The sequence below is a fragment of the Salvelinus alpinus genome, chromosome 30 (genome assembly GCF_045679555.1).
Source record: "Salvelinus alpinus chromosome 30, SLU_Salpinus.1, whole genome shotgun sequence".
Classification (NCBI taxonomy): Eukaryota; Metazoa; Chordata; class Actinopteri; order Salmoniformes; family Salmonidae; genus Salvelinus; species Salvelinus alpinus.
In genome coordinates this window covers 1,054,676-1,080,283 of record NC_092115.1, presented here as the reverse complement: position 1 = coordinate 1,080,283, position 25,608 = coordinate 1,054,676, and the positions used below count along the sequence as shown (strand labels likewise).

Here is a 25,608-nt window from a genome sequence, read left to right as displayed (position 1 = left end):
ACATTGCAGAAGGGGTTGGAAGGGGCCGTTGATGGCTTCCATGTTCTTTAGTCAGTAACTAACATGTTGTTCTTTAGTCAGTAACATGTTGTTCTTTAGTCAGTAACTAACATGTTGTTCTTTAGTCAGTAACTAACATGTTGTTCTTTAGTCAGTAACATGTTGTTCTTTAGTCAGTTACTAACATGTTGTTCTTTAGTCAGTAACTAACATGTTGTTCTTTAGTCAGTAACATGTTGTTCTTTAGTCAGTAACATGTTGTTCTTTAGTCAGTAACTAACATGTTGTTCTTTAGTCAGTAACATGTTGTTCTTTAGTCAGTAACTAACATGTTGTTCTTTAGTCAGTAACTAACATGTTGTTCTTTAGTCAGTTACTAACATGTTGTTCTTTAGTCAGTAACATGTTGTTCTTTAGTCAGTTACTAACATGTTGTTCTTTAGTCAGTAACTAACATGTTGTTCTTTAGTCAGTAACATGTTGTTCTTTAGTCAGTAACTAACATGTTGTTCTTTAGTCAGTAACATGTTGTTCTTTAGTCAGTAACTAACATGTTGTTCTTTAGTCAGTAACTAACATGTTGTTCTTTAGTCAGTTACTAACATGTTGTTCTTTAGTCAGTTACTAACATGTTGTTCTTTAGTCAGTTACATGTTGTTCTTTAGTCAGTAACATGTTGTTCTTTAGTCAGTAACTAACATGTTGTTCTTTAGTCAGTAACATGTTGTTCTTTAGTCAGTAACATGTTGTTCTTTAGTCAGTAACTAACATGTTGTTCTTTAGTCAGTTACTAACATGTTGTTCTTTAGTCAGTAACATGTTGTTCTTTAGTCAGTAACATGTTGTTCTTTAGTCAGTAACTAACATGTTGTTCTTTAGTCAGTAACTAACATGTTGTTCTTTAGTCAGTAACTAACATGTTGTTCTTTAGTCAGTAACATGTTGTTCTTTAGTCAGTAACTAACATGTTGTTCTTTAGTCAGTAACTAACATGTTGTTCTTTAGTCAGTTACTAACATGTTGTTCTTTAGTCAGTAACATGTTGTTCTTTAGTCAGTTACTAACATGTTGTTCTTTAGTCAGTAACATGTTGTTCTTTAGTCAGTTACTAACATGTTGTTCTTTAGTCAGTTACTAACATGTTGTTCTTTAGTCAGTTACATGTTGTTCTTTAGTCAGTAACTAACATGTTGTTCTTTAGTCAGTAACTAACATGTTGTTCTTTAGTCAGTAACTAACATGTTGTTCTTTAGTCAGTAACATGTTGTTCTTTAGTCAGTAACTAACATGTTGTTCTTTAGTCAGTAACTAACATGTTGTTCTTTAGTCAGTAACTAACATGTTGTTCTTTAGTCAGTAACATGTTGTTCTTTAGTCAGTAACTAACATGTTGTTCTTTAGTCAGTAACATGTTGTTCTTTAGTCAGTTACTAACATGTTGTTCTTTAGTCAGTTACTAACATGTTGTTCTTTAGTCAGTAACTAACATGTTGTTCTTTAGTCAGTAACTAACATGTTGTTCTTTAGTCAGTTACTAACATGTTGTTCTTTAGTCAGTAACTAACATGTTGTTCTTTAGTCAGTTACTAACATGTTGTTCTTTAGTCAGTTACTAACATGTTGTTCTTTAGTCAGTAACTAACATGTTGTTCTTTAGTCAGTAACTAACATGTTGTTCTTTAGTCAGTAACTAACATGTTGTTCTTTAGTCAGTAACTAACATGTTGTTCTTTAGTCAGTTACTAACATGTTGTTCTTTAGTCAGTAACATGTTGTTCTTTAGTCAGTTACTAACATGTTGTTCTTTAGTCAGTAACTAACATGTTGTTCTTTAGTCAGTTACTAACATGTTGTTCTTTAGTCAGTTACTAACATGTTGTTCTTTAGTCAGTAACTAACATGTTGTTCTTTAGTCAGTAACTAACATGTTGTTCTTTAGTCAGTAACTAACATGTTGTTCTTTAGTCAGTAACTAACATGTTGTTCTTTAGTCAGTTACTAACATGTTGTTCTTTAGTCAGTAACTAACATGTTGTTCTTTAGTCAGTAACTAACATGTTGTTCTTTAGTCAGTAACTAACATGTTGTTCTTTAGTCAGTAACTAACATGTTGTTCTTTAGTCAGTAACTAACATGTTGTTCTTTAGTCAGTTACTAACATGTTGTTCTTTAGTCAGTAACATGTTGTTCTTTAGTCAGTTACTAACATGTTGTTCTTTAGTCAGTTACTAACATGTTGTTCTTTAGTCAGTAACATGTTGTTCTTTAGTCAGTAACATGTTGTTCTTTAGTCAGTAACTAACATGTTGTTCTTTAGTCAGTAACTAACATGTTGTTCTTTAGTCAGTAACTAACATGTTGTTCTTTAGTCAGTAACATGTTGTTCTTTAGTCAGTTACTAACATGTTGTTCTTTAGTCAGTAACATGTTGTTCTTTAGTCAGTAACTAACATGTTGTTCTTTAGTCAGTAACTAACATGTTGTTCTTTAGTCAGTAACATGTTGTTCTTTAGTCAGTAACTAACATGTTGTTCTTTAGTCAGTAACATGTTGTTCTTTAGTCAGTAACTAACATGTTGTTCTTTAGTCAGTAACTAACATGTTGTTCTTTAGTCAGTAACTAACATGTTGTTCTTTAGTCAGTTACTAACATGTTGTTCTTTAGTCAGTTACTAACATGTTGTTCTTTAGTCAGTAACTAACATGTTGTTCTTTAGTCAGTTACTAACATGTTGTTCTTTAGTCAGTTACTAACATGTTGTTCTTTAGTCAGTAACATGTTGTTCTTTAGTCAGTAACTAACATGTTGTTCTTTAGTCAGTAACATGTTGTTCTTTAGTCAGTAACTAACATGTTGTTCTTTAGTCAGTTACTAACATGTTGTTCTTTAGTCAGTAACATGTTGTTCTTTAGTCAGTAACTAACATGTTGTTCTTTAGTCAGTAACATGTTGTTCTTTAGTCAGTTACTAACATGTTGTTCTTTAGTCAGTAACATGTTGTTCTTTAGTCAGTAACTAACATGTTGTTCTTTAGTCAGTAACTAACATGTTGTTCTTTAGTCAGTTACTAACATGTTGTTCTTTAGTCAGTAACATGTTGTTCTTTAGTCAGTTACTAACATGTTGTTCTTTAGTCAGTAACATGTTGTTCTTTAGTCAGTAACATGTTGTTCTTTAGTCAGTAACTAACATGTTGTTCTTTAGTCAGTTACTAACATGTTGTTCTTTAGTCAGTAACATGTTGTTCTTTAGTCAGTAACATGTTGTTCTTTAGTCAGTAACTAACATGTTGTTCTTTAGTCAGTAACATGTTGTTCTTTAGTCAGTAACATGTTGTTCTTTAGTAACTAACATGTTGTTCTTTAGTCAGTAACTAACATGTTGTTCTTTAGTCAGTTACTAACATGTTGTTCTTTAGTCAGTAACATGTTGTTCTTTAGTCAGTAACTAACATGTTGTTCTTTAGTCAGTAACATGTTGTTCTTTAGTCAGTAACATGTTGTTCTTTAGTCAGTTACTAACATGTTGTTCTTTAGTCAGTAACATGTTGTTCTTTAGTCAGTAACATGTTGTTCTTTAGTCAGTTACTAACATGTTGTTCTTTAGTCAGTAACATGTTGTTCTTTAGTCAGTAACATGTTGTTCTTTAGTCAGTTACTAACATGTTGTTCTTTAGTCAGTAACATGTTGTTCTTTAGTCAGTAACATGTTGTTCTTTAGTCAGTAACATGTTGTTCTTTAGTCAGTTACTAACATGTTGTTCTTTAGTCAGTTACTAACATGTTGTTCTTTAGTCAGTAACATGTTGTTCTTTAGTCAGTAACATGTTGTTCTTTAGTCAGTAACATGTTGTTCTTTAGTCAGTTACTAACATGTTGTTCTTTAGTCAGTTACTAACATGTTGTTCTTTAGTCAGTAACTAACATGTTGTTCTTTAGTCAGTAACTAACATGTTGTTCTTTAGTCAGTTACTAACATGTTGTTCTTTAGTCAGTAACATGTTGTTCTTTAGTCAGTAACATGTTGTTCTTTAGTCAGTTACTAACATGTTGTTCTTTAGTCAGTAACATGTTGTTCTTTAGTCAGTTACTAACATGTTGTTCTTTAGTCAGTTACTAACATGTTGTTCTTTAGTCAGTTACTAACATGTTGTTCTTTAGTCAGTAACTAACATGTTGTTCTTTAGTCAGTAACTAACATGTTGTTCTTTAGTCAGTAACATGTTGTTCTTTAGTCAGTAACTAACATGTTGTTCTTTAGTCAGTTACTAACATGTTGTTCTTTAGTCAGTAACTAACATGTTGTTCTTTAGTCAGTAACTAACATGTTGTTCTTTAGTTACTAACATGTTGTTCTTTAGTCAGTAACTAACATGTTGTTCTTTAGTCAGTAACTAACATGTTGTTCTTTAGTCAGTAACATGTTGTTCTTTAGTCAGTAACTAACATGTTGTTCTTTAGTCAGTAACATGTTGTTCTTTAGTCAGTTACTAACATGTTGTTCTTTAGTCAGTAACATGTTGTTCTTTAGTCAGAAACTAACATGTTGTTCTTTAGTCAGTAACATGTTGTTCTTTAGTCAGTTACTAACATGTTGTTCTTTAGTCAGTAACTAACATGTTGTTCTTTAGTCAGTAACTAACATGTTGTTCTTTAGTCAGTAACATGTTGTTCTTTAGTCAGTTACTAACATGTTGTTCTTTAGTCAGTAACTAACATGTTGTTCTTTAGTCAGTAACTAACATGTTGTTCTTTAGTCAGTAACTAACATGTTGTTCTTTAGTCAGTAACTAACATGTTGTTCTTTAGTCAGTAACATGTTGTTCTTTAGTCAGTAACTAACATGTTGTTCTTTAGTCAGTTACTAACATGTTGTTCTTTAGTCAGTAACATGTTGTTCTTTAGTCAGTAACTAACATGTTGTTCTTTAGTCAGAAACTAACATGTTGTTCTTTAGTCAGTAACATGTTGTTCTTTAGTCAGTAACATGTTGTTCTTTAGTCAGTAACATGTTGTTCTTTAGTCAGTAACATGTTGTTCTTTAGTCAGTTACTAACATGTTGTTCTTTAGTCAGTAACATGTTGTTCTTTAGTCAGTAACTAACATGTTGTTCTTTAGTCAGTAACATGTTGTTCTTTAGTCAGTAACTAACATGTTGTTCTTTAGTCAGTTACTAACATGTTGTTCTTTAGTCAGTAACTAACATGTTGTTCTTTAGTCAGTAACTAACATGTTGTTCTTTAGTCAGTAACATGTTGTTCTTTAGTCAGTAACTAACATGTTGTTCTTTAGTCAGTAACTAACATGTTGTTCTTTAGTCAGTAACATGTTGTTCTTTAGTCAGTAACTAACATGTTGTTCTTTAGTCAGTAACATGTTGTTCTTTAGTCAGTAACTAACATGTTGTTCTTTAGTCAGTAACATGTTGTTCTTTAGTCAGTAACATGTTGTTCTTTAGTCAGTAACTAACATGTTGTTCTTTAGTCAGTTACTAACATGTTGTTCTTTAGTCAGTAACTAACATGTTGTTCTTTAGTCAGTAACTAACATGTTGTTCTTTAGTCAGTAACATGTTGTTCTTTAGTCAGTAACTAACATGTTGTTCTTTAGTCAGTAACTAACATGTTGTTCTTTAGTCAGTAACATGTTGTTCTTTAGTCAGAAACTAACATGTTGTTCTTTAGTCAGTAACTAACATGTTGTTCTTTAGTCAGTAACATGTTGTTCTTTAGTCAGTAACTAACATGTTGTTCTTTAGTCAGTAACATGTTGTTCTTTAGTCAGTTACTAACATGTTGTTCTTTAGTCAGTAACTAACATGTTGTTCTTTAGTCAGTAACTAACATGTTGTTCTTTAGTCAGTAACTAACATGTTGTTCTTTAGTCAGTAACATGTTGTTCTTTAGTCAGTAACTAACATGTTGTTCTTTAGTCAGTTACTAACATGTTGTTCTTTAGTCAGTAACATGTTGTTCTTTAGTCAGAAACTAACATGTTGTTCTTTAGTCAGTAACATGTTGTTCTTTAGTCAGTTACTAACATGTTGTTCTTTAGTCAGTAACATGTTGTTCTTTAGTCAGTAACTAAGTAAATAACATTGAAGCTCTAATAACAGATACCCGTACTCACAACGAGTCTCAGAATATGATTACAGATCTAGTATCAGGTCCTCCTTATAATCTTATTCCTTACAATGTAAAAGACATCCTAGGACTTTGCTGGACTTTGCTGCGCATCCCTGCTGCCGTCTGGTGTGTACAGCTTCAGTACAGGGACCTGCATGATGACCTACCCTGCTGCCATCTGGTGTGTACAGCTTCAGTACAGGGACCTGCATGATGACCTACCCTGCTGCCGTCTGGTGTGTACAGCTTCAGTACAGGGAACTGCATGATGACTGATAGGTGGTCCAGTAGAGCATCGTAGGTCGGAGCCGTTCTTCTCTGCAGAACTACAGTCCTCCTCACGCTGGGGTCTCTATTCTTAAAAACGATCAGCCTTTTAGGGGTCCTGACCCTGCTGTCTGCCGGCCGGTTAAAGGCCCCGGGGACTCCGCGACTCCCTCGCTGCGCCCTCCGACCCGCGCTGACGGGCCGGGTGGTGGTGTTCCAGGGTGGCTGGCGGCGGTTAGCCATGTCCAGGTTGAGGGGCTTCACCTTCCGCTGGTCCGAGCAGACATAGGAGCCCCCATCCTGCAGCTCTTCCAGACCCCGGACAGGGTGGGAGCCACGGGGGGTGGTGATGGTGCGGACCCCGAATGGCAGGGGGACCTTGGACATGGAGACATGGAGACATGGAGTTATGGGAATGTGTTATATGTGTTGATTACATGGCGGGGACTGTATGTACAAGACACAGGAAGGGGAGGGGTTGAAGTTCTAAATCATGTCAGACGCAATGTCTTATTGTTGTGGATTTTAACACATTTCCTGTAAACAACGGATGATACATGATATCTAATATAAATCAAATCAATCAATCAATCCATAATCAATAATCAATAATCAAATCACCTTCTTAGACAGGGCATCCAGGAGGGCATCGAAGGTCTTGAAGGTCCTGGCATTGATGACCATCCGGTGGCCTCCGAACTGGGGGTCTCCACTCTTATAGAAGCAGACACGTCTGGAGGCCTGGGGGTCTGAGTGGGGCTGAGGGGGGCGGGAGGCTACACTGCCTGAGGGTACCACCTCCCCACCCTGACCGCCACCCTGGCCCTGCTCAGGCTGGGGTTGACCATTATGGGGCTGCTGAAGGACCTGCGCCTCTGGCTCATGCAGAGGAGTGGAACTCATAATGGATCACGGCGGCTGATGAGAGAGACGGGGAGAGAGACATAGGGAGAGAGAGAGACAGGAGAAAGAGATATAGGGAGAGAGTGACAGGGAAGAGGGAGACAGGGAGAGAGATATAGGGAGAGAGAGACAGGGAAAGAGATATAGGGAGAGAGAGACAGGGAGAGAGAGACAAGGGAGAGAGGGAGGGCAGAGAGATATAGGCAGAGAGAGACATGGGAGAGAGAGAGACAGGGGAGAGGGAGAGAGATATAAGGCGAGAGAGACAGGGAGAGAGAGAGAGAGGGGAGAGAGATATAGGGAGAGAGAGACAGGGGAGGGAGAGAGACAGGGAGATATTTATAGGGAGAGAGAGACAGGGAAAGAGATATAGGGAGAGAGAGACAGGGAGAGAGACACAAGGGAGAGAGAGACAGGAGAGAGAGAGACATGGGAGAGAGAGACATGGGAGAGAGAGAGACAGGGGAGAGGGAGAGATATAAGGAGAGAGAGACAGAGGGGAGAGAGAGACAGGGGAGAGAGAGAGATATATAAGGAGAGAGAGATGGGAGAGAGAGACAGAGGGGAGAGATATAAGGAGAGAGAGACAAGGACAGAGAGGGGAGAGAGATATAAGGAGAGAGAGATATAAGGAGAGAGAGACAGGGGAGGGAGAGAGATATAAGGAGAGAGATATAAGGAGAGAGAGATGGGAGAGAGAGACAGAGGGGAGAGAGAGACAGGGGAGAGAGACGGGCGAGAGAGAGAAAGAAAGAAAGAAAGAGAGCAAGAGAGAGAGAGAGAGACAGAGAGAGAGACTATGAACAGTTCAGGAGGGATTGATTATGTACAGTTTGTATGTGAGTGTGTGCATGTGAACATGTGATTGTGCGAGGGAAATGAACAGTAATGTATTCCTGTAAATCAAAGAATCAATCCAGTTGCCAATTGTACACTAGAACTATAAGTGTGGTGTGACAGTACATATAACATGTTGTTTCTAAACATCAACAGTCTGGCAGGCTGGAGATGGAGCATCCTGCTGCTAATAAACCAGACCAAACCAGAGTCTCATCAGTAGCCTGTGCTGCTAATAAACCAGCAGGCTGGAGAGAGAGCATTCTGCTGCTAATAAACAAGAACAAACCAGAGTCTTCTCATCAGTAGCCTGTGCTGCTAATAAACCAGACCAAACCAGAGTCATCTCATCAGTAGCCTGTGCTGCTATTAAACCAGACCAAACCAGAGTCGTCTAATCAGTAACCTGAGCTGCTAATAAACCAGACCAAACCAGAGTCTTCTCATCAGTAACCTGTGCTGCTAACAAAGCAGACAAAACCAGACTCTTCTAATCAGTAGCCTGTGCTTCTTATAAACCAGAACAAACCAGACTCTTCTAATCATTAGCCTGTGCTGCTAATAAACCAGAACAAACCGGACTCTTCTCATCAGTAGCCTGTGCTGCTAATAAACCAGACCAAACCAGACTATTCTGATCAGTAGCATTTTCTGCTAATAAACGAATACAAAGCAAAGTTCTCATCATTTGAGTGTGCTGCTAATTAACCAGAACAAACAAGAGTCTTCTAATCATTAGCCTGTGCGGCTTGAAAAAAAGGAAAAAACCATAGGCTTCCCATCAGTAGCCTGTGCTGCTTCTAAACCAGAACAAATAGGACTTCAAATCAGCAGCCTGTGCTGCTAATAAACTAGAACAAACTAGACTCTTCTGATCAGTAGCCTGTGCTGCTAATAAACCAGACCAAACCAGAGTATTCTAATCAGTGGCCTGTGATGCTAATAAACCAGACCAAACCAGTCTTCTCATCAGTGACCTGCGATGCTAATAAACCTGACCAAACCAGAGTATTCTCATCAGTAGCCTGTGCTGCTAATAAACCAGAACAAACCAGACTATTCCCATCAGTAGCCTGTGCTGCTAATAAACCAGAACAAACCAGACTATTCTAATCAGTAGCCTCTGCTGCTATTTTACCAGACCAGAAAATAGTATTCTCATCAGTAACCTGTGCTGCTAATAAACCATAACAGTCCAGACTATTCTAATCAGTAGCCTGTGCTGCTAATAAACCATAACAGTCCAGACTATTCTAATCAGTAGCCTGTGCTGCTAATAAACCATAACAGTCCAGACTATTCTAATCAGTAGCCTGTGCTGCTAATAAACCATAACAGTCCAGACTATTCTAATCAGTAGTCTGTGCTGCTAATAAACCATAACAGTCCAGACTATTCTAATCAGTAGCCTGTGCTGCTAATAAACCATAACAGTCCAGACTATTCTAATCAGTAGCCTGTGCTGCTAATAAACCATAACAGTCCAGACTATTCTAATCAGTAGCCTGTGCTGCTAATAAACCATAACAGTCCAGACTATTCTAATCAGTAGCCTGTGCTGCTAATAAACCATAACAGTCCAGACTATTCTAATCAGTAGCCTGTGCTGCTAATAAACCATAACAGTCCAGACTATTCTAATCAGTAGCCTGTGCTGCTAATAAACCATAACAGTCCAGACTATTCTAATCAGTAGCCTGTGCTGCTAATAAACCATAACAGTCCAGACTATTCTAATCAGTAGCCTGTGCTGCTAATAAACCATAACAGTCCAGACTATTCTAATCAGTAGCCTGTGCTGCTAATAAACCATAACAGTCCAGACTATTCTAATCAGTAGCCTGTGCTGCTAATAAACCATAAGAGTCCAGACTATTCTAATCAGTAGCCTGTGCTGCTAATAAACCATAACAGTCCAGACTATTCTAATCAGTAGCCTGTGCTGCTAATAAACCATAACAGTCCAGACTATTCTAATCAGTAGCCTGTGCTGCTAATAAACCATAACAGTCCAGACTATTCTAATCAGTAGCCTGTGCTGCTAATAAACCATAACAGTCCAGACTATTCTAATCAGTAGCCTGTGCTGCTAATAAACCATAACAGTCCAGACTATTCTAATCAGTAGCCTGTGCTGCTAATAAACCATAACAGTCCAGACTATTCTAATCAGTAGCCTGTGCTGCTAATAAACCATAACAGTCCAGACTATTCTAATCAGTAGCCTGTGCTGCTAATAAACCATAACAGTCCAGACTATTCTAATCAGTAGCCTGTGCTGCTAATAAACCATAACAGTCCAGACTATTCTAATCAGTAGCCTGTGCTGCTAATAAACCATAACAGTCCAGACTATTCTAATCAGTAGCCTGTGCTGCTAATAAACCATAACAGTCCAGACTATTCTAATCAGTAGCCTGTGCTGCTAATAAACCATAACAGTCCAGACTATTCTAATCAGTAGCCTGTGCTGCTAATAAACCATAACAGTCCAGACTATTCTAATCAGTAGCCTGTGCTGCTAATAAACCATAACAGTCCAGACTATTCTAATCAGTAGCCTGTGCTGCTAATAAACCATAACAGTCCAGACTATTCTAATCAGTAGCCTGTGCTGCTAATAAACCATAACAGTCCAGACTATTCTAATCAGTAGCCTGTGCTGCTAATAAACCATAACAGTCCAGACTATTCTAATCAGTAGCCTGTGCTGCTAATAAACCATAACAGTCCAGACTATTCTAATCAGTAGCCTGTGCTGCTAATAAACCATAACAGTCCAGACTATTCTAATCAGTAGCCTGTGCTGCTAATAAACCATAAGAGTCCAGACTATTCTAATCAGTAGCCTGTGCTGCTAATAAACCATAACAGTCCAGACTATTCTAATCAGTAGCCTGTGCTGCTAATAAACCATAACAGTCCAGACTATTCTAATCAGTAGCCTGTGCTGCTAATAAACCATAACAGTCCAGACTATTCTAATCAGTAGCCTGTGCTGCTAATAAACCATAACAGTCCAGACTATTCTAATCAGTAGCCTGTGCTGCTAATAAACCATAACAGTCCAGACTATTCTAATCAGTAGCCTGTGCTGCTAATAAACCATAACAGTCCAGACTATTCTAATCAGTAGCCTGTGCTGCTAATAAACCATAAGAGTCCAGACTATTCTAATCAGTAGCCTGTGCTGCTAATAAACCATAACAGTCCAGACTATTCTAATCAGTAGCCTGTGCTGCTAATAAACCATAACAGTCCAGACTATTCTAATCAGTAGCCTGTGCTGCTAATAAACCATAACAGTCCAGACTATTCTAATCAGTAGCCTGTGCTGCTAATAAACCATAACAGTCCAGACTATTCTAATCAGTAGCCTGTGCTGCTAATAAACCATAACAGTCCAGACTATTCTAATCAGTAGCCTGTGCTGCTAATAAACCATAACAGTCCAGACTATTCTAATCAGTAGCCTGTGCTGCTAATAAACCATAACAGTCCAGACTATTCTAATCAGTAGCCTGTGCTGCTAATAAACCATAACAGTCCAGACTATTCTAATCAGTAGCCTGTGCTGCTAATAAACCATAACAGTCCAGACTATTCTAATCAGTAGCCTGTGCTGCTAATAAACCATAACAGTCCAGACTATTCTAATCAGTAGCCTGTGCTGCTAATAAACCATAACAGTCCAGACTATTCTAATCAGTAGCCTGTGCTGCTAATAAACCATAACAGTCCAGACTATTCTAATCAGTAGCCTGTGCTGCTAATAAACCATAACAGTCCAGACTATTCTAATCAGTAGCCTGTGCTGCTAATAAACCATAACAGTCCAGACTATTCTAATCAGTAGCCTGTGCTGCTAATAAACCATAACAGTCCAGACTATTCTAATCAGTAGCCTGTGCTGCTAATAAACCATAACAGTCCAGACTATTCTAATCAGTAGCCTGTGCTGCTAATAAACCATAACAGTCCAGACTATTCTAATCAGTAGCCTGTGCTGCTAATAAACCATAACAGTCCAAACTATTCTAATAAGTAGCCTGTGCTGCTAATAAACCATAACAGTCCAGACTATTCTAATCAGTAGCCTGTGCTGCTAATAAACCATAACAGTCCAGACTATTCTAATCAGTAGCCTGTGCTGCTAATAAACCATAACAGTCCAGACTATTCTAATCAGTAGCCTGTGCTGCTAATAAACCATAACAGTCCAGACTATTCTAATCAGTAGCCTGTGCTGCTAATAAACCATAACAGTCCAGACTATTCTAATCAGTAGCCTGTGCTGCTAATAAACCATAACAGTCCAGACTATTCTAATCAGTAGCCTGTGCTGCTAATAAACCATAACAGTCCAGACTATTCTAATCAGTAGCCTGTGCTGCTAATAAACCATAACAGTCCAGACTATTCTAATCAGTAGCCTGTGCTGCTAATAAACCATAACAGTCCAGACTATTCTAATCAGTAGCCTGTGCTGCTAATAAACCATAACAGTCCAGACTATTCTAATCAGTAGCCTGTGCTGCTAATAAACCATAACAGTCCAGACTATTCTAATCAGTAGCCTGTGCTGCTAATAAACCATAACAGTCCAGACTATTCTAATCAGTAGCCTGTGCTGCTAATAAACCATAACAGTCCAGACTATTCTAATCAGTAGCCTGTGCTGCTAATAAACCATAACAGTCCAGACTATTCTAATCAGTAGCCTGTGCTGCTAATAAACCATAACAGTCCAGACTATTCTAATCAGTAGCCTGTGCTGCTAATAAACCATAACAGTCCAGACTATTCTAATCAGTAGCCTGTGCTGCTAATAAACCATAACAGTCCAGACTATTCTAATCAGTAGCCTGTGCTGCTAATAAACCATAACAGTCCAGACTATTCTAATCAGTAGCCTGTGCTGCTAATAAACCATAACAGTCCAGACTATTCTAATCAGTAGCCTGTGCTGCTAATAAACCATAACAGTCCAGACTATTCTAATCAGTAGCCTGTGCTGCTAATAAACCATAACAGTCCAGACTATTCTAATCAGTAGCCTGTGCTGCTAATAAACCATAACAGTCCAGACTATTCTAATCAGTAGCCTGTGCTGCTAATAAACCATAACAGTCCAGACTATTCTAATCAGTAGCCTGTGCTGCTAATAAACCATAACAGTCCAGACTATTCTAATCAGTAGCCTGTGCTGCTAATAAACCATAACAGTCCAGACTATTCTAATCAGTAGCCTGTGCTGCTAATAAACCATAACAGTCCAGACTATTCTAATCAGTAGCCTGTGCTGCTAATAAACCATAACAGTCCAGACTATTCTAATCAGTAGCCTGTGCTGCTAATAAACCATAACAGTCCAGACTATTCTAATCAGTAGCCTGTGCTGCTAATAAACCATAACAGTCCAGACTATTCTAATCAGTAGCCTGTGCTGCTAATAAACCATAACAGTCCAGACTATTCTAATCAGTAGCCTGTGCTGCTAATAAACCATAACAGTCCAGACTATTCTAATCAGTAGCCTGTGCTGCTAATAAACCATAACAGTCCAGACTATTCTAATCAGTAGCCTGTGCTGCTAATAAACCATAACAGTCCAGACTATTCTAATCAGTAGCCTGTGCTGCTAATAAACCATAACAGTCCAGACTATTCTAATCAGTAACCTGTGCTGCTAATAAACCATAACAGTCCAGACTATTCTAATCAGTAGCCTGTGCTGCTAATAAACCATAACAGTCCAGACTATTCTAATCAGTAGCCTGTGCTGCTAATAAACCATAACAGTCCAGACTATTCTAATCAGTAGCCTGTGCTGCTAATAAACCATAACAGTCCAGACTATTCTAATCAGTAGCCTGTGCTGCTAATAAACCATAACAGTCCAGACTATTCTAATCAGTAGCCTGTGCTGCTAATAAACCATAACAGTCCAGACTATTCTAATCATTAGCCTGTGCTGCTAATAAACCATAACAGTCCAGACTATTCTAATCAGTAGCCTGTGCTGCTAATAAACCATAACAGTCCAGACTATTCTAATCAGTAGCCTGTGCTGCTAATAAACCATAACAGTCCAGACTATTCTAATCAGTAGCCTGTGCTGCTAATAAACCATAACAGTCCAGACTATTCTAATCAGTAGCCTGTGCTGCTAATAAACCATAACAGTCCAGACTATTCTAATCAGTAGCCTGTGCTGCTAATAAACCATAACAGTCCAGACTCTTCTCATCAGTAGCCTGTGCTGCTAATAAACCATAACAGTCCAGACTATTCTAATCAGTAGCCTGTGCTGCTAATAAACCATAACAGTCCAGACTATTCTAATCAGTAGCCTGTGCTGCTAATAAACTATAACAGTCCAGACTATTCTAATCAGTAGCCTGTGCTGCTAATAAACCATAACAGTCCAGACTATTCTAATCAGTAGCCTGTGCTGCTAATAAACCATAACAGTCCAGACTATTCTAATCAGTAGCCTGTGCTGCTAATAAACCATAACAGTCCAGACTATTCTAATCAGTAGCCTGTGCTGCTAATAAACCATAACAGTCCAGACTATTCTAATCAGTAGCCTGTGCTGCTAATAAACCATAACAGTCCGGACTATTCTAATCAGTAGCCTGTGCTGCTAATAAACCATAACAGTCCGGACTATTCTAATCAGTAGCCTGTGCTGCTAATAAACCATAACAGTCCGGACTATTCTAATCAGTAGCCTGTGCTGCTAATAAACCATAACAGTCCGGACTCTTCTCATCAGTAGCCTGTGCTGCTAATAAACCATAACAGTCCGGACTCTTCTCATCAGTAGCCTGTGCTGCTAATAAACCATAACAGTCCGGACTCTTCTCATCAGTAGCCTGTGCTGCTAATAAACCATAACAGTCCAGACTATTCTAATCAGTAGCCTGTGCTGCTAATAATCCAGAACAAACAAGAGTCTTCTCATCAGTAGCCTGTGTGTCACGGCCGTCAAAAGAAGTAGACCAAGGTGCAGCGTGTTCAGCGTACATTTTCTTTTATTTATATGAAAAGACGCCGAACAAAACAATAAACACTGCAAAACAAACCGTGAAGCTAAAGGCTATGTGCCATAAACAAAGTCTACTTCCCACAAAGACAGGTTGGAAAAAGGGCTATCTAAGTGTGGTTCTCGATCAGAGACATGATTGATGATTGAGATCCCTACCCGGCCAAAACATAGAAATACAAATAATAGAACATAGAATACCCACCCCAATTCACACCCTGACCAAACCAAAATAGAGACATAAAATGGATCTCTAAGGTCAGAGCGTGACAGTACCCCCCCCAAAGTTGCGGACTCCGGCCGCAAAACCTAAACCTATAGGGGAGGGTCTGGGTGGGCATCTCTCCGCGGTGGCGGCTCAGGTGCAGGACGCAGACCCCGCTCCACCACTGGCTCACCCCACTCAGTTGGCGCCTCTGGTGCGGGGACCCTCGTCTCCGACCCTGGACTGGGGACCCTCGTTGCGGGCCCCGGACTGGGAACCCTCGTAGCGGGCCCCGGCCGGACAGGGAACCCTCATAGCGGGCCCTGGACTGGGAACCCTTGTAGCGGGCCCCGGACTGGGCGCCCTCGTTGCGGGCCATGGACATCACTGGAGGCTTCGTGCCATGGATCATCACTGGAGGCTTCTTGCCATGGATCATCACTGGAGGCTTCGTGCCATGGATCATCACTGGAGTGAGGAGACGTATGGGCAGTCTGGTACGTGGAGCTGCCACAGGGCTCACCAGGCTGGAGAGACACACAGGAGGCCCTGTCCTTCTGGGGACAGGCACAGGATACACTGGGCCGTGGAGGCGCACTGGAGGTCTCGAGCTAGGAGCCTGCACAACCCGTCCTGGCTAGATGGTTACTTTGGCCCGGCACATGCGGGGCGCAGGCACAGGACGCAATGGGCTGTGCAGACGCACCGGAGACACAGTGCACAGAGCCGGCGCAGGATATCCTGGGCCGTAGAGACGTACTGGCGGCCAGATGCGCTGAGCCGGCTCCCTCTGACCTGGCTGGATGCCCACTCTAGCCCAGCCGATTCGGGGAGCTGGAAGGGAGCGCACCGGGCTGTGCACGCGCACTGGAGACACTGTGCGCTCCACCGCATAACACGGTGCCTGACCAGTATGACGCTCGCCACGGTAAGCACGGGGAGTTGGCTCATGTCTCCAACCTGACTCAGCCACACTCCCCGTGTGCCCCCTCCCAACATTTTTGGGGGGGCTGCCTCTCGGGCTTCCTTGCTAACCGTGTCCCTTCGTAACGCTGCCGCTCTGCTTTTGCTGCCTCCAGTTGCTCCCGTGGACGGTGATACTCCCCAGCCTGCCTCCAGGGTCCCTTACCGTCCAGGATTTCCTCCCAATAAAACCGCTTGTTTATCAAAAATGGTGAATAACTCACCACAGGTTAATGAGAAGGGTATGCTTGAAAGGATGCACATAACTCTGCAATGTTGGGTTGTATTGGAGAGAGTCTGTCTTAAATCATTTTCCACACACAGTCTATGCCTTTATTTAGTTTTCATGCTAGTGAGGGCCGAGAATCCACTCTCACATAGGTGAGAAGAAGAAACTCTGAGAAACTCTGAGCGCAGCCATATCCAGAAATCTGGCAGTGGCTTCTGATTAAATTACATTTTCACAGAACCGCTTGTTGCAATTTCGATGAGGCTCTCTTGTTCAGATATCGGTAAGTGGACTGGAGGCAGGGCATGAAAGGGATATCAAATCCAGTTGTTGTGTTGTCTGTTTCGGGACAGTACCTGCGTAATTGCACACCCAACTCACTCAGGTGCTTCGCTATATCACATTTGACATTGTCCGTAAGCTTGAGTATATTTGCACACAAAAAATCATACAATGATGGAAAGACCTGTGTGTTGTCCTTGTTAATGCAAACAGAAAAGCTCCAACTTCTAAATCATAGCCTCAATTTTGCCCTGCACATTGAATATAGTTGCAGATAGTCCCTGTAATCCTAGATCATTCTGGCGAGAAAAAACATCACCCAGATAGGCCAGTCGTATGAGAAACTCGTCAGCATGCAAGCAGTCAGACAAGTGAAATTTACGGTCAGTAAAGAAAACTTTAAGCTCGTCTCTCAATTTAAAACATGTGTCAATATGTCCCTTGATAACCAGCACACTTCTGTATGTTGTAAAAGCGTTACATGGTCACTGCCCATATCAGTGCATAGTGCAGAAAATACACGAGAGTTCACGGGCCTTGCTTTAACAAAGTTAACCATTTTCACTGTAGTGTCCAAAACGTCTTTCAAGCTGTCAGGCATTCCCTTGGCAGCAAGAGCCTCTCGGTGGATGCTGCAGTGTACCCAAGTGGCGTCTGGAGCAACTGCTTGTACAAGTGTTACTACTCCACTATTTCTCCCTGGCATGGCTTTTGCTCCATCAGTACAGATACCAACATGAGCAGCAGCTACGTTTGGCTTCATGCGGTCCATTAGTGGAATTCCCGGGACAGAGTAACGGTTAATGTGATTGGATGTTAATTACTTGACTAGGCTACCTGTATTTGACATTGTGTTGTTATTTCGCTGACCACTAGATGGTTTAATTTTATTTTTGGCAGTGAAACGAGAGAAAAAAACTCACCCAAATGTATAGCCCTGTTGGAAAATATAAATGGACTGTTTGAAAATCTGATAAAAAAAAATAAAAAAAAATTGTAACAGAAAGCAAACACATCATCATGGCTTCAGAGTTTATATCAGTCGGCTGTACAGTGGTAAATTCGTCTGATTTATTGACACTATACACTGCGTATGTAGCAGTATGTATTTCATTAGCCGTTACATAATTAGTAACAGGAAATGCCCATGATAGACAAAACATAGTTGCATTAGAAAATATTCAATGAACTTGCCTCTGAGTAGGCTAGTTGGCCTGTAGCCTAGCCTAGGCTAGGCTAAAAAAGACTACATGGTTCTGGTTGGTAGAAATAGATTTCCTAAAATAAAATAAATAAATAATAAAAAATAATAAAAATAAAATTAACATTTTAGTTAACAGACGCTCTGGAGGAGCAATTAATAACTGTTCAATCAAACACAGTACTTAATTAGTTTAATTAGGTTAATTTGCATACTTCCGGCGCCGGCAGAGATGGCCGCCTCGCTTCGCGTTCTTAGGAAACTATGCAGTTATTTGTTTTTTTATGTATTATTTCTTACATTGTTACCCCAGGAAATCTTAAATTTTATTACATACAGCCCGGGAGGAACTATTGGATAAAAGAGCAACGTCAACTCACCAACATTACGACCAGGAATACGACTTTCCCAAAGCGGATCCTCTGTTTGGTCCACTACCCAAGACAATGGATTGGATCCCAGCCGGCAACCCAAAACAATGGCGCCGCAGAAGGGGCAGACGGAGTGGTCTTCTGGTCAGGCTCAGAAAACGGCAATCCCAAGTATGCTCCCGAGTTTACTACTCGTCAATGTCCAGTCTCTTGACAACAAGGTATATGAAATCTGAGCAAGGGTTGCCTTCCAGAGAGACATCAGAGATTGTAACGTTCCTTGTTTCACGGAAACGTGGCTCACTCGGGATACGTCATCAGAGTCGGTACAGCCATCTGGTTTCTTCACGCATCGCACCGACAGAAACAAACATCTCTCTGGTAAGAAGAAGGGCGGGGGTGTATGCCTTATGATTAACGAGATGTGGTGTGATCATAACAACATACAGGAACTCGTGTCCTGATTCCTTACAATCAAATGCCGACCGCATTATCTACCAAGATAATTATTTTCGATTATAATCACAGTCATGTATATCCCCCTGAAGCAGACACATCGACGGCCCTGAAAGAACTTCATTGGATTCTATGTAAACTGGAAACCACGATATCGTGGACCACAATGTCTTGCTCCCAGACAAACTAAACAACTTCTTTGCTCGCTTTGAGGACAATACAGTGCCACCGACACGGCCCGCTACCAAAACCTGCGGGCTCTCCTTCACTGCAGCCTGTTAACCCTCGCAAGGCTGCCGGCACAGACTGCATCCCTAGCCGCGTCCTCAGAGCATGCGCAGACCAGCTGGCTGGTGTGTTTAGGGACATATTCAATCAATCCTTATCCCAGTCTGCTGTTCCCACATGCTTCAAGAGGGCCACCATTGTTCCTGTTCCCAAGAAAGCTAAGGAAACTGAACTAAACGACTACCGCCCCGTAGCACTCACTTCCGTCATCATGAAGTACTTTGAGAGACTAGTCAAGGACCATATCACCTCCACCCTACCTGACACCCTAGACCCACTCCAATTTACTTACCGCCCCAATAGGTCCACAGACGACGCAATCGCATTCACACTGCCCTAACATATCTGGACAAGAGGAATACCTATGTAAGAATGCTGTTCATCGACTACAGCTCAGCATTTAACACCATAGTACCCTCCAAACTCATCATTAAGCTCGAGACCCTGGGTCTCGACCCCGCCCTGTGCAACTGGGTCCTGGACTTCCTGACGGGCCGCCCCCAGGTGGTGAGGGTGGGAAACAACATCTCCAACCCGCTGATCCTCAACACTGATCCTCAACACTGAGGCCCCACAAGGGTGCGTTCTCAGCCCTATCCTGTACTCCCTGTTCACCCACCCATGACTGTGTAGCCATGCACGCCTCCAACTCAATCATCAAGTTTGCAGACAACACTACAGTGGTAGGCTTGATTACCACCAACAACGACGAGACGGCCTACAGCAGTCCTTCTCAAATGGTGGGGCGCGCCCCCCTGGGGGGGCTCGGAGCGATGCCAGGGGGGGGCGCGTGTGACCCCGGGGAACATGCTTTTTTTGCTGCAGGGAGTAGTTTTTTTTTGTACTGAACAAGAGCACACAGCACAGAGCAGGAGATATGAAGTGCAGATAACAAACCCTTAAGAGACACCATGGAAAAATATTTAACAGGGATGAAAAGAAAGGTGGAGAGAGACGGAGATAATGAGACAAACGTAAGTCTCCCGAAAGTTAAGACAAGGAAATATGACGACGCGCTTGGCTTCACTGTGACTACGGTGGGAGACGAGGAAAGACCGGTATGTTTACTGTGTCTAAAAATGTTGGCAGCGGACAGCATGAAGCCAAATAAATGAAGGCGTCACTTAAAGACATTACACCCCAATCACGCTGATAAGCTGCTTGAGTTTTTTCAGCGAAAACGTGCCGAATATTGCCAACAATCGTCCCGCTTTGTGAATGCTACTTCAGTAAACCAGCGAGCACTGTTAGCATCATATCAGGTGGCGTACCAAATTGCTCAGTGCAAAAAAAAACACTCCATAGCAGAGGAGCTGATACTGCCTGCAGCATTAGACATGGTCTCTGTCATGCTGGATGACGCAAGTGCTGCAAAAATAAAAACTTCCTCATTTTCATTTTTAAAAAATCAGCACAAATTGTTTTATTCATTTTTGTTTTATAGGTCAAAGTGTTTCATATATTGTGCTCTGAGTTTAATGTTGCTGATCAATTTGAATTTATTATTATTTATTGATTATATTTAATTTAATTTTTCAGTATCAAATGGTAAAAAAATGTTTTTTGTTTTTTTTTGAATTTCAGGCAAATCGATGCACTTTAAGTATTTTCTGTTACAGACTAAAAAACAATGTTAATAAAGTTATTCTTTGTTGTAAGTTGATCTATATTTCTTTCTTTTTTGTTTTTTAGTTTTCTTTAATGTTAATAAGGATACAATGTTATGCAGAGGAGTACTTATAACAATTTTATAGACCAATGATACTATTTACAGTCGCGGCGGAGAGTTGGGGGGCGCGAAATGTTTACTTCTTCCTAGGGGGGAGCGTAACAGAAAATAATTGGGAAGCACTGGCCTACAGGGAGGAGGTGAGGGCCCTCGGAGTGTGGTGTCAGGAAAATAACCTCACACTCAATGTCAACAAAACAAAGCAGATGATCGTGGACTTCAGGAAACAGCAGAGGGAGCTGCCCTCTATCCACATCGACGGGACAGTAGTGGAGAGGGTAGAAAGTTTTAAGACCCTCAGTGTACACATCACGGATAATACAGACAGAAATTCTGCTTGTCACCAAAAACACTCACAAACTTTTACAGATGCACAATCGAGAGCATCCTGTCGGGCTGTATCACCGCCTGGTACGGCAACTGCTCCGCCCTCAACCGTAAGGCTCTCCAGAGGGTAGTGAGGTCTGCACAGCGCATCACTGGGGGCAAACTACCTGCCCTCCAGGACACCTACACCACCCGATGTCACAGGAAGGCCAAAAAGATCATCAAGGACAACAACCACCCGAGCCACTGCTTGTTCACCCCGCTATCATCCAGAAGGCGAGGTCAGTACAGGTGCATCAAAGCTGGGACCAAGAGACTGAAAAAAAAAACAGCTTCTATCTCAAGGCCATCAGACTGTTAAACAGCCACCACTAACATTGAGTGGCTGCTGCCAACATACTGACTCATCTCTAGCCACTTTAATAATTAAACATTGGATGTAATAAATGTATCACGACTTTAAACAATGCCACTTTATATAATGTTTACATACCCTACATTACTCATCTCATATGTATATACTGTAATCTATACCATCTACTGCATCGCTCATCCATATATTATTTATATGTACATATTCATATTCTTATTCATTCCTTTACACTTGTGTGTATAAGGTAGTTGCTGTGAAATTGTTAGAATACTTGTTAGATATCACTGCATGATCGGAACTAGAAGCACAAGCATTTCGCTACACTCGCATTAACATCTGCTAACAATGTGTATGTGACAAATAAAATTTGATTTTATTTACCAAATAATTGTATACATCTCATATTTACTTATATGAGTGCAGCCAATACAAAAAAAAAAATCCCAAAACGAATAGCAAAGGAACTGACACACTATCAAAGTCTAAACACAATCTCCGCCCAACCTCTTAAGGATTTTTTTACATTTTCGCCTAAAATGACATACCTAAATCTAACTGCCTGTAGCTCAGGACCTGAAGCAAGCATATGCATATTCTTGACACCATTTGAAAGGAAACACTTTGAAGTTTGTGGAAATGTTAAAAGATAATACAAACAAAAAAACTATAAAAAATATATATATAGATAGGAAAGACCATACATTCAGATAGGATTTTAGGTGTAATTTAGATGTTGTCCACAAGATGGCAGCAGTGTGTGTGCAAAGTTTCAGGCTGATCCAGTGAAGAATTACATTACTACACAACATTTTGTATCAAGTCTGACAGGAGTTTGCCCAAATGTGCCGCATTGGTCAATTTATACATTTTCATGACTATAGAGAACATGTGGTAATAAAACATGTACGTTTACACACTCCCAGGAATATAAAATAGATGTTTTCAAACAAAACTACATTTTATCTCTGCGACGCTCAGGATGACAAATCAGAGCAAGATTACTGAATCTAAGTACATTATTTACCTTCAGAGGTGAATGTATCAAACCAGTTGCCATGATTAAAGTGTTTTGTTGTTGTCACGCCCTGGCCTTAGTATTCTTTGTTTTCTTAATTATTTTGGTTAGGTCAGGGTGTGACATGGGGAATGTATGTGGTTTTTGTAGTGTCTAGGGTGGTTGTAAGGTTTAGGGGGTTTATTAGAGAAGTTGGGTTTATGTTTAGTATAGTAGTCTAGCTGTGTCTATGGTTGAGTGTAGGTATCTAGGAAAGTCTATGGTTGCCTGAATTGGGTCTCAATTAGAGACAGCTGGTTATTGTTGTCTCTGATTGGGAGCCATATTTAAGGCAACCATAGGCTTTAGCTGTTTGTGGGGGAATGTCTATGTTGAACGTAAGTAGTTTGTGTGTGCACTTGCGTTTGTAGCTTCACGGTCGTTTGTTGTTTTTGTATAAGTGTTTCGTTTCATGTTCATCTTCGTCGTTCTAATAAAAGAAGATGGCTTATTTTCCACATGCTGCGTTTTGGTCCGTCTCTCCTCCACACGATCGTGACAGTTGTTGAGCACCATCCTTAAACAATAGCATGCTGTTTTTTTGCTATAATCGCTACTGTAAATTGGACACTGCAGTTAGATTAACAAAAATGTAACCTTTTTGCCCATATAAAACATGGCTGTTGTATACAATGTTTTCTAATCACATTTTCGCATATTGAGCAACAACCATCCCGGTATAGGGACACCGATCACTACAATAACACCTGACTGGTTATAAAGATTAACAAGGCTAAACACAACCTCTGTTTCAACAGGTCCACAATAACACCTGACTGGTTATAAAGATTAACAAAGCTAAACACAACCTCTGTTTCAACAGGTCCACAATAACACCTGACTGGTTATAAAGATTAACAAAGCTAAACACAACCTCTGTTTCAACAGGTCCACAATAACACCTGACTGGTTATAAAGATTAACAAAGCTAAACACAACCTCTGTTTCAACAGGTCCACAATAACACCTGACTGGTTATAAAGATTGAAAATCTATAGAATCACCAGGTTAACTTGAAATTACAACGAATACAATGTAGCCTATATATACATAACGACACCTCACCTCTGACCAAATCAACCAATACACATCAAGTGTTTCCTCTGTATCCATAACGACACCTCACCTCTGACCAAATCAACCAATACACATCAAGTGTTTTCCTCTGCATCCATAACGACACCTCACCTCTGACCAAATCAACCAATACACTTCAAGTGTTTCCTCTGTATCCATAACGACACCTCACCTCTGACCAAATCAACCAATACACTTCAAGTGTTTCCTAAACTCTGCATCAAATCAAGAGATCCATAGGCCTACGGATGAAAACAGTACTGTGAAATTAAATCAACTTTAAATAAATAAAACATACCTTATATCACATTTTCATAGAGTTTTAATTGGCCAAACGGAAGAGCACGCCTAGTATCTCGAGGCGGTAAAAGCTGCTCACTGTCTCCCTGGGCTATTTTGGTCTGCTACTTCAGTCAATTTGCTTAATCTTTGCTCACGGTTAATCCGCATATCTACAGAGGGGACGTGTTTGAAACACGGCCAGGGAAGGACCTAATAACATCTCATTATTAATTAGTGGAAATAATAACGTAACCTATCCTTGGATAGCTTTGGAATGAATTGAACACATTTAGGAGCACAGAATAAAATACAAATTTCTCGGTATTTGACAGTTCATATTTGAAGGTTAAAAAAAATCTGTGTGTGTGAGTGCGTGCGTGTGTGTGTGTGTGTGAAAGAGAGAGAGAGAGAGCAATGCTTAATTTGTAAATTGGGAGATGCCAGAACTGAAAGTTAGCCGAGAGGGGGTCTCTGAGGTACCGGAACGCATTAAAAAAATCACCTTTATAATAAAGCATTGCATGCATTATCATGGCTTTAGCGTGCTGGCATAGAGCAGGAGAGGTGCTGGCATAGAGCAGGAGAGGAGAGGTGCTGGCATAGATCAGGAGAGGTGCTGGCATAGAGCAGGAGAGGTGCTGGCATAGAGCAGGAGAGGTGCTGACATAGAGCAGGAGAGGTGCTGGCATAGAGCAGGAGAGGTGCTGACATAGAGCAGGAGAGGTGCTGGCATAGAGCAGGAGAGGTGCTGGCATAGAGCAGGAGAGGTGCTGACATAGAGCAGGAGAGGTGCTGGCATAGAGCAGGAGAGGTGCTGGCATAGAGCAGGAGAGGTGCTGACATAGAGCAGGAGAGGTGCTGGCATAGAGCAGGAGAGGAGAGGTGCTGGGATAGATCAGGAGGGGTGCTGGCATAGAGCAGGAGAGGTCCTGGCATAGAGCAGGAGGGGTGCTGGCATAGAGCAGGAGAGGTGCTGGCATAGAGCAGGAGAGGTGCTGGCATAGAGCAGGAGAGGTGCTGGCATAGAGCAGGAGAGGAGGGGTGCTGGCATAGAGCAGGAGAGGAGAGGTGCTGGCATAGAGCAGGAGAGTAGAGGTGCTGGCATAGAGCAGGAGAGTAGAGGTGCTGGCATAGAGCAGGAGAGGAGAGGTCCTGGCATAGAGCAGGAGAGATGCTGGCATAGAGCAGGAGAGGTGCTGGCATAGAGCAGGGGAGGTGCTGGCATAGAGCAGGAGAGGTGCTGGCATAGAGCAGGAGGGGTGCTGGCATAGAGCAGGAGAGTATAGGTGCGGAATTGTTTTTAATACCTCACAAATGATTGGAAATGACAGGCTACTTTGACACTGACAATCTGAGAAATTGTAGTCCTAAAAAAGCTTTCCAGTTTCACTGACTCGCCCAACGATACACAGCTCACTTACCGGAAATGGCTGATGTGCTTCTGCCAAAAGCCTATATCTCTCTTGTTTTACTCAGTAAAACAATGCTGTTTGCTCAATAGGCCTATTTGGATAACATAGTTTGGTAGCCTACAGACAGAGTAGTCTTCTCTTTTCAGCAGGAGCCATTTGCTTTCCAACTTGTGTT

The 25,608-nt window shown here is 40.9% G+C and overlaps 1 protein-coding gene across 1 annotated transcript in view; it reads right to left on the bottom strand.

The window, feature by feature from the left end:
* The window catches only part of LOC139559548 (oxygen-regulated protein 1), a 123,096-nt gene extending 97,828 nt beyond the window's left edge, over nucleotides 1-25,268 (bottom strand). The window contains exons 1-5 of the mRNA XM_071375638.1: nucleotides 24,731-25,268; nucleotides 16,039-16,223; nucleotides 15,627-15,837; nucleotides 7,015-7,268; nucleotides 6,349-6,771 (exon numbers count right to left, since the gene is read on the bottom strand). Coding sequence (XP_071231739.1) covers nucleotides 6,349-6,771; nucleotides 7,015-7,268; nucleotides 15,627-15,837; nucleotides 16,039-16,223; nucleotides 24,731-25,268 — 1,611 coding nt within the window. The remainder of the gene's footprint in view (nucleotides 1-6,348; nucleotides 6,772-7,014; nucleotides 7,269-15,626; nucleotides 15,838-16,038; nucleotides 16,224-24,730) is intronic.
* Nucleotides 25,269-25,608: the final 340 nt, after the last annotated feature.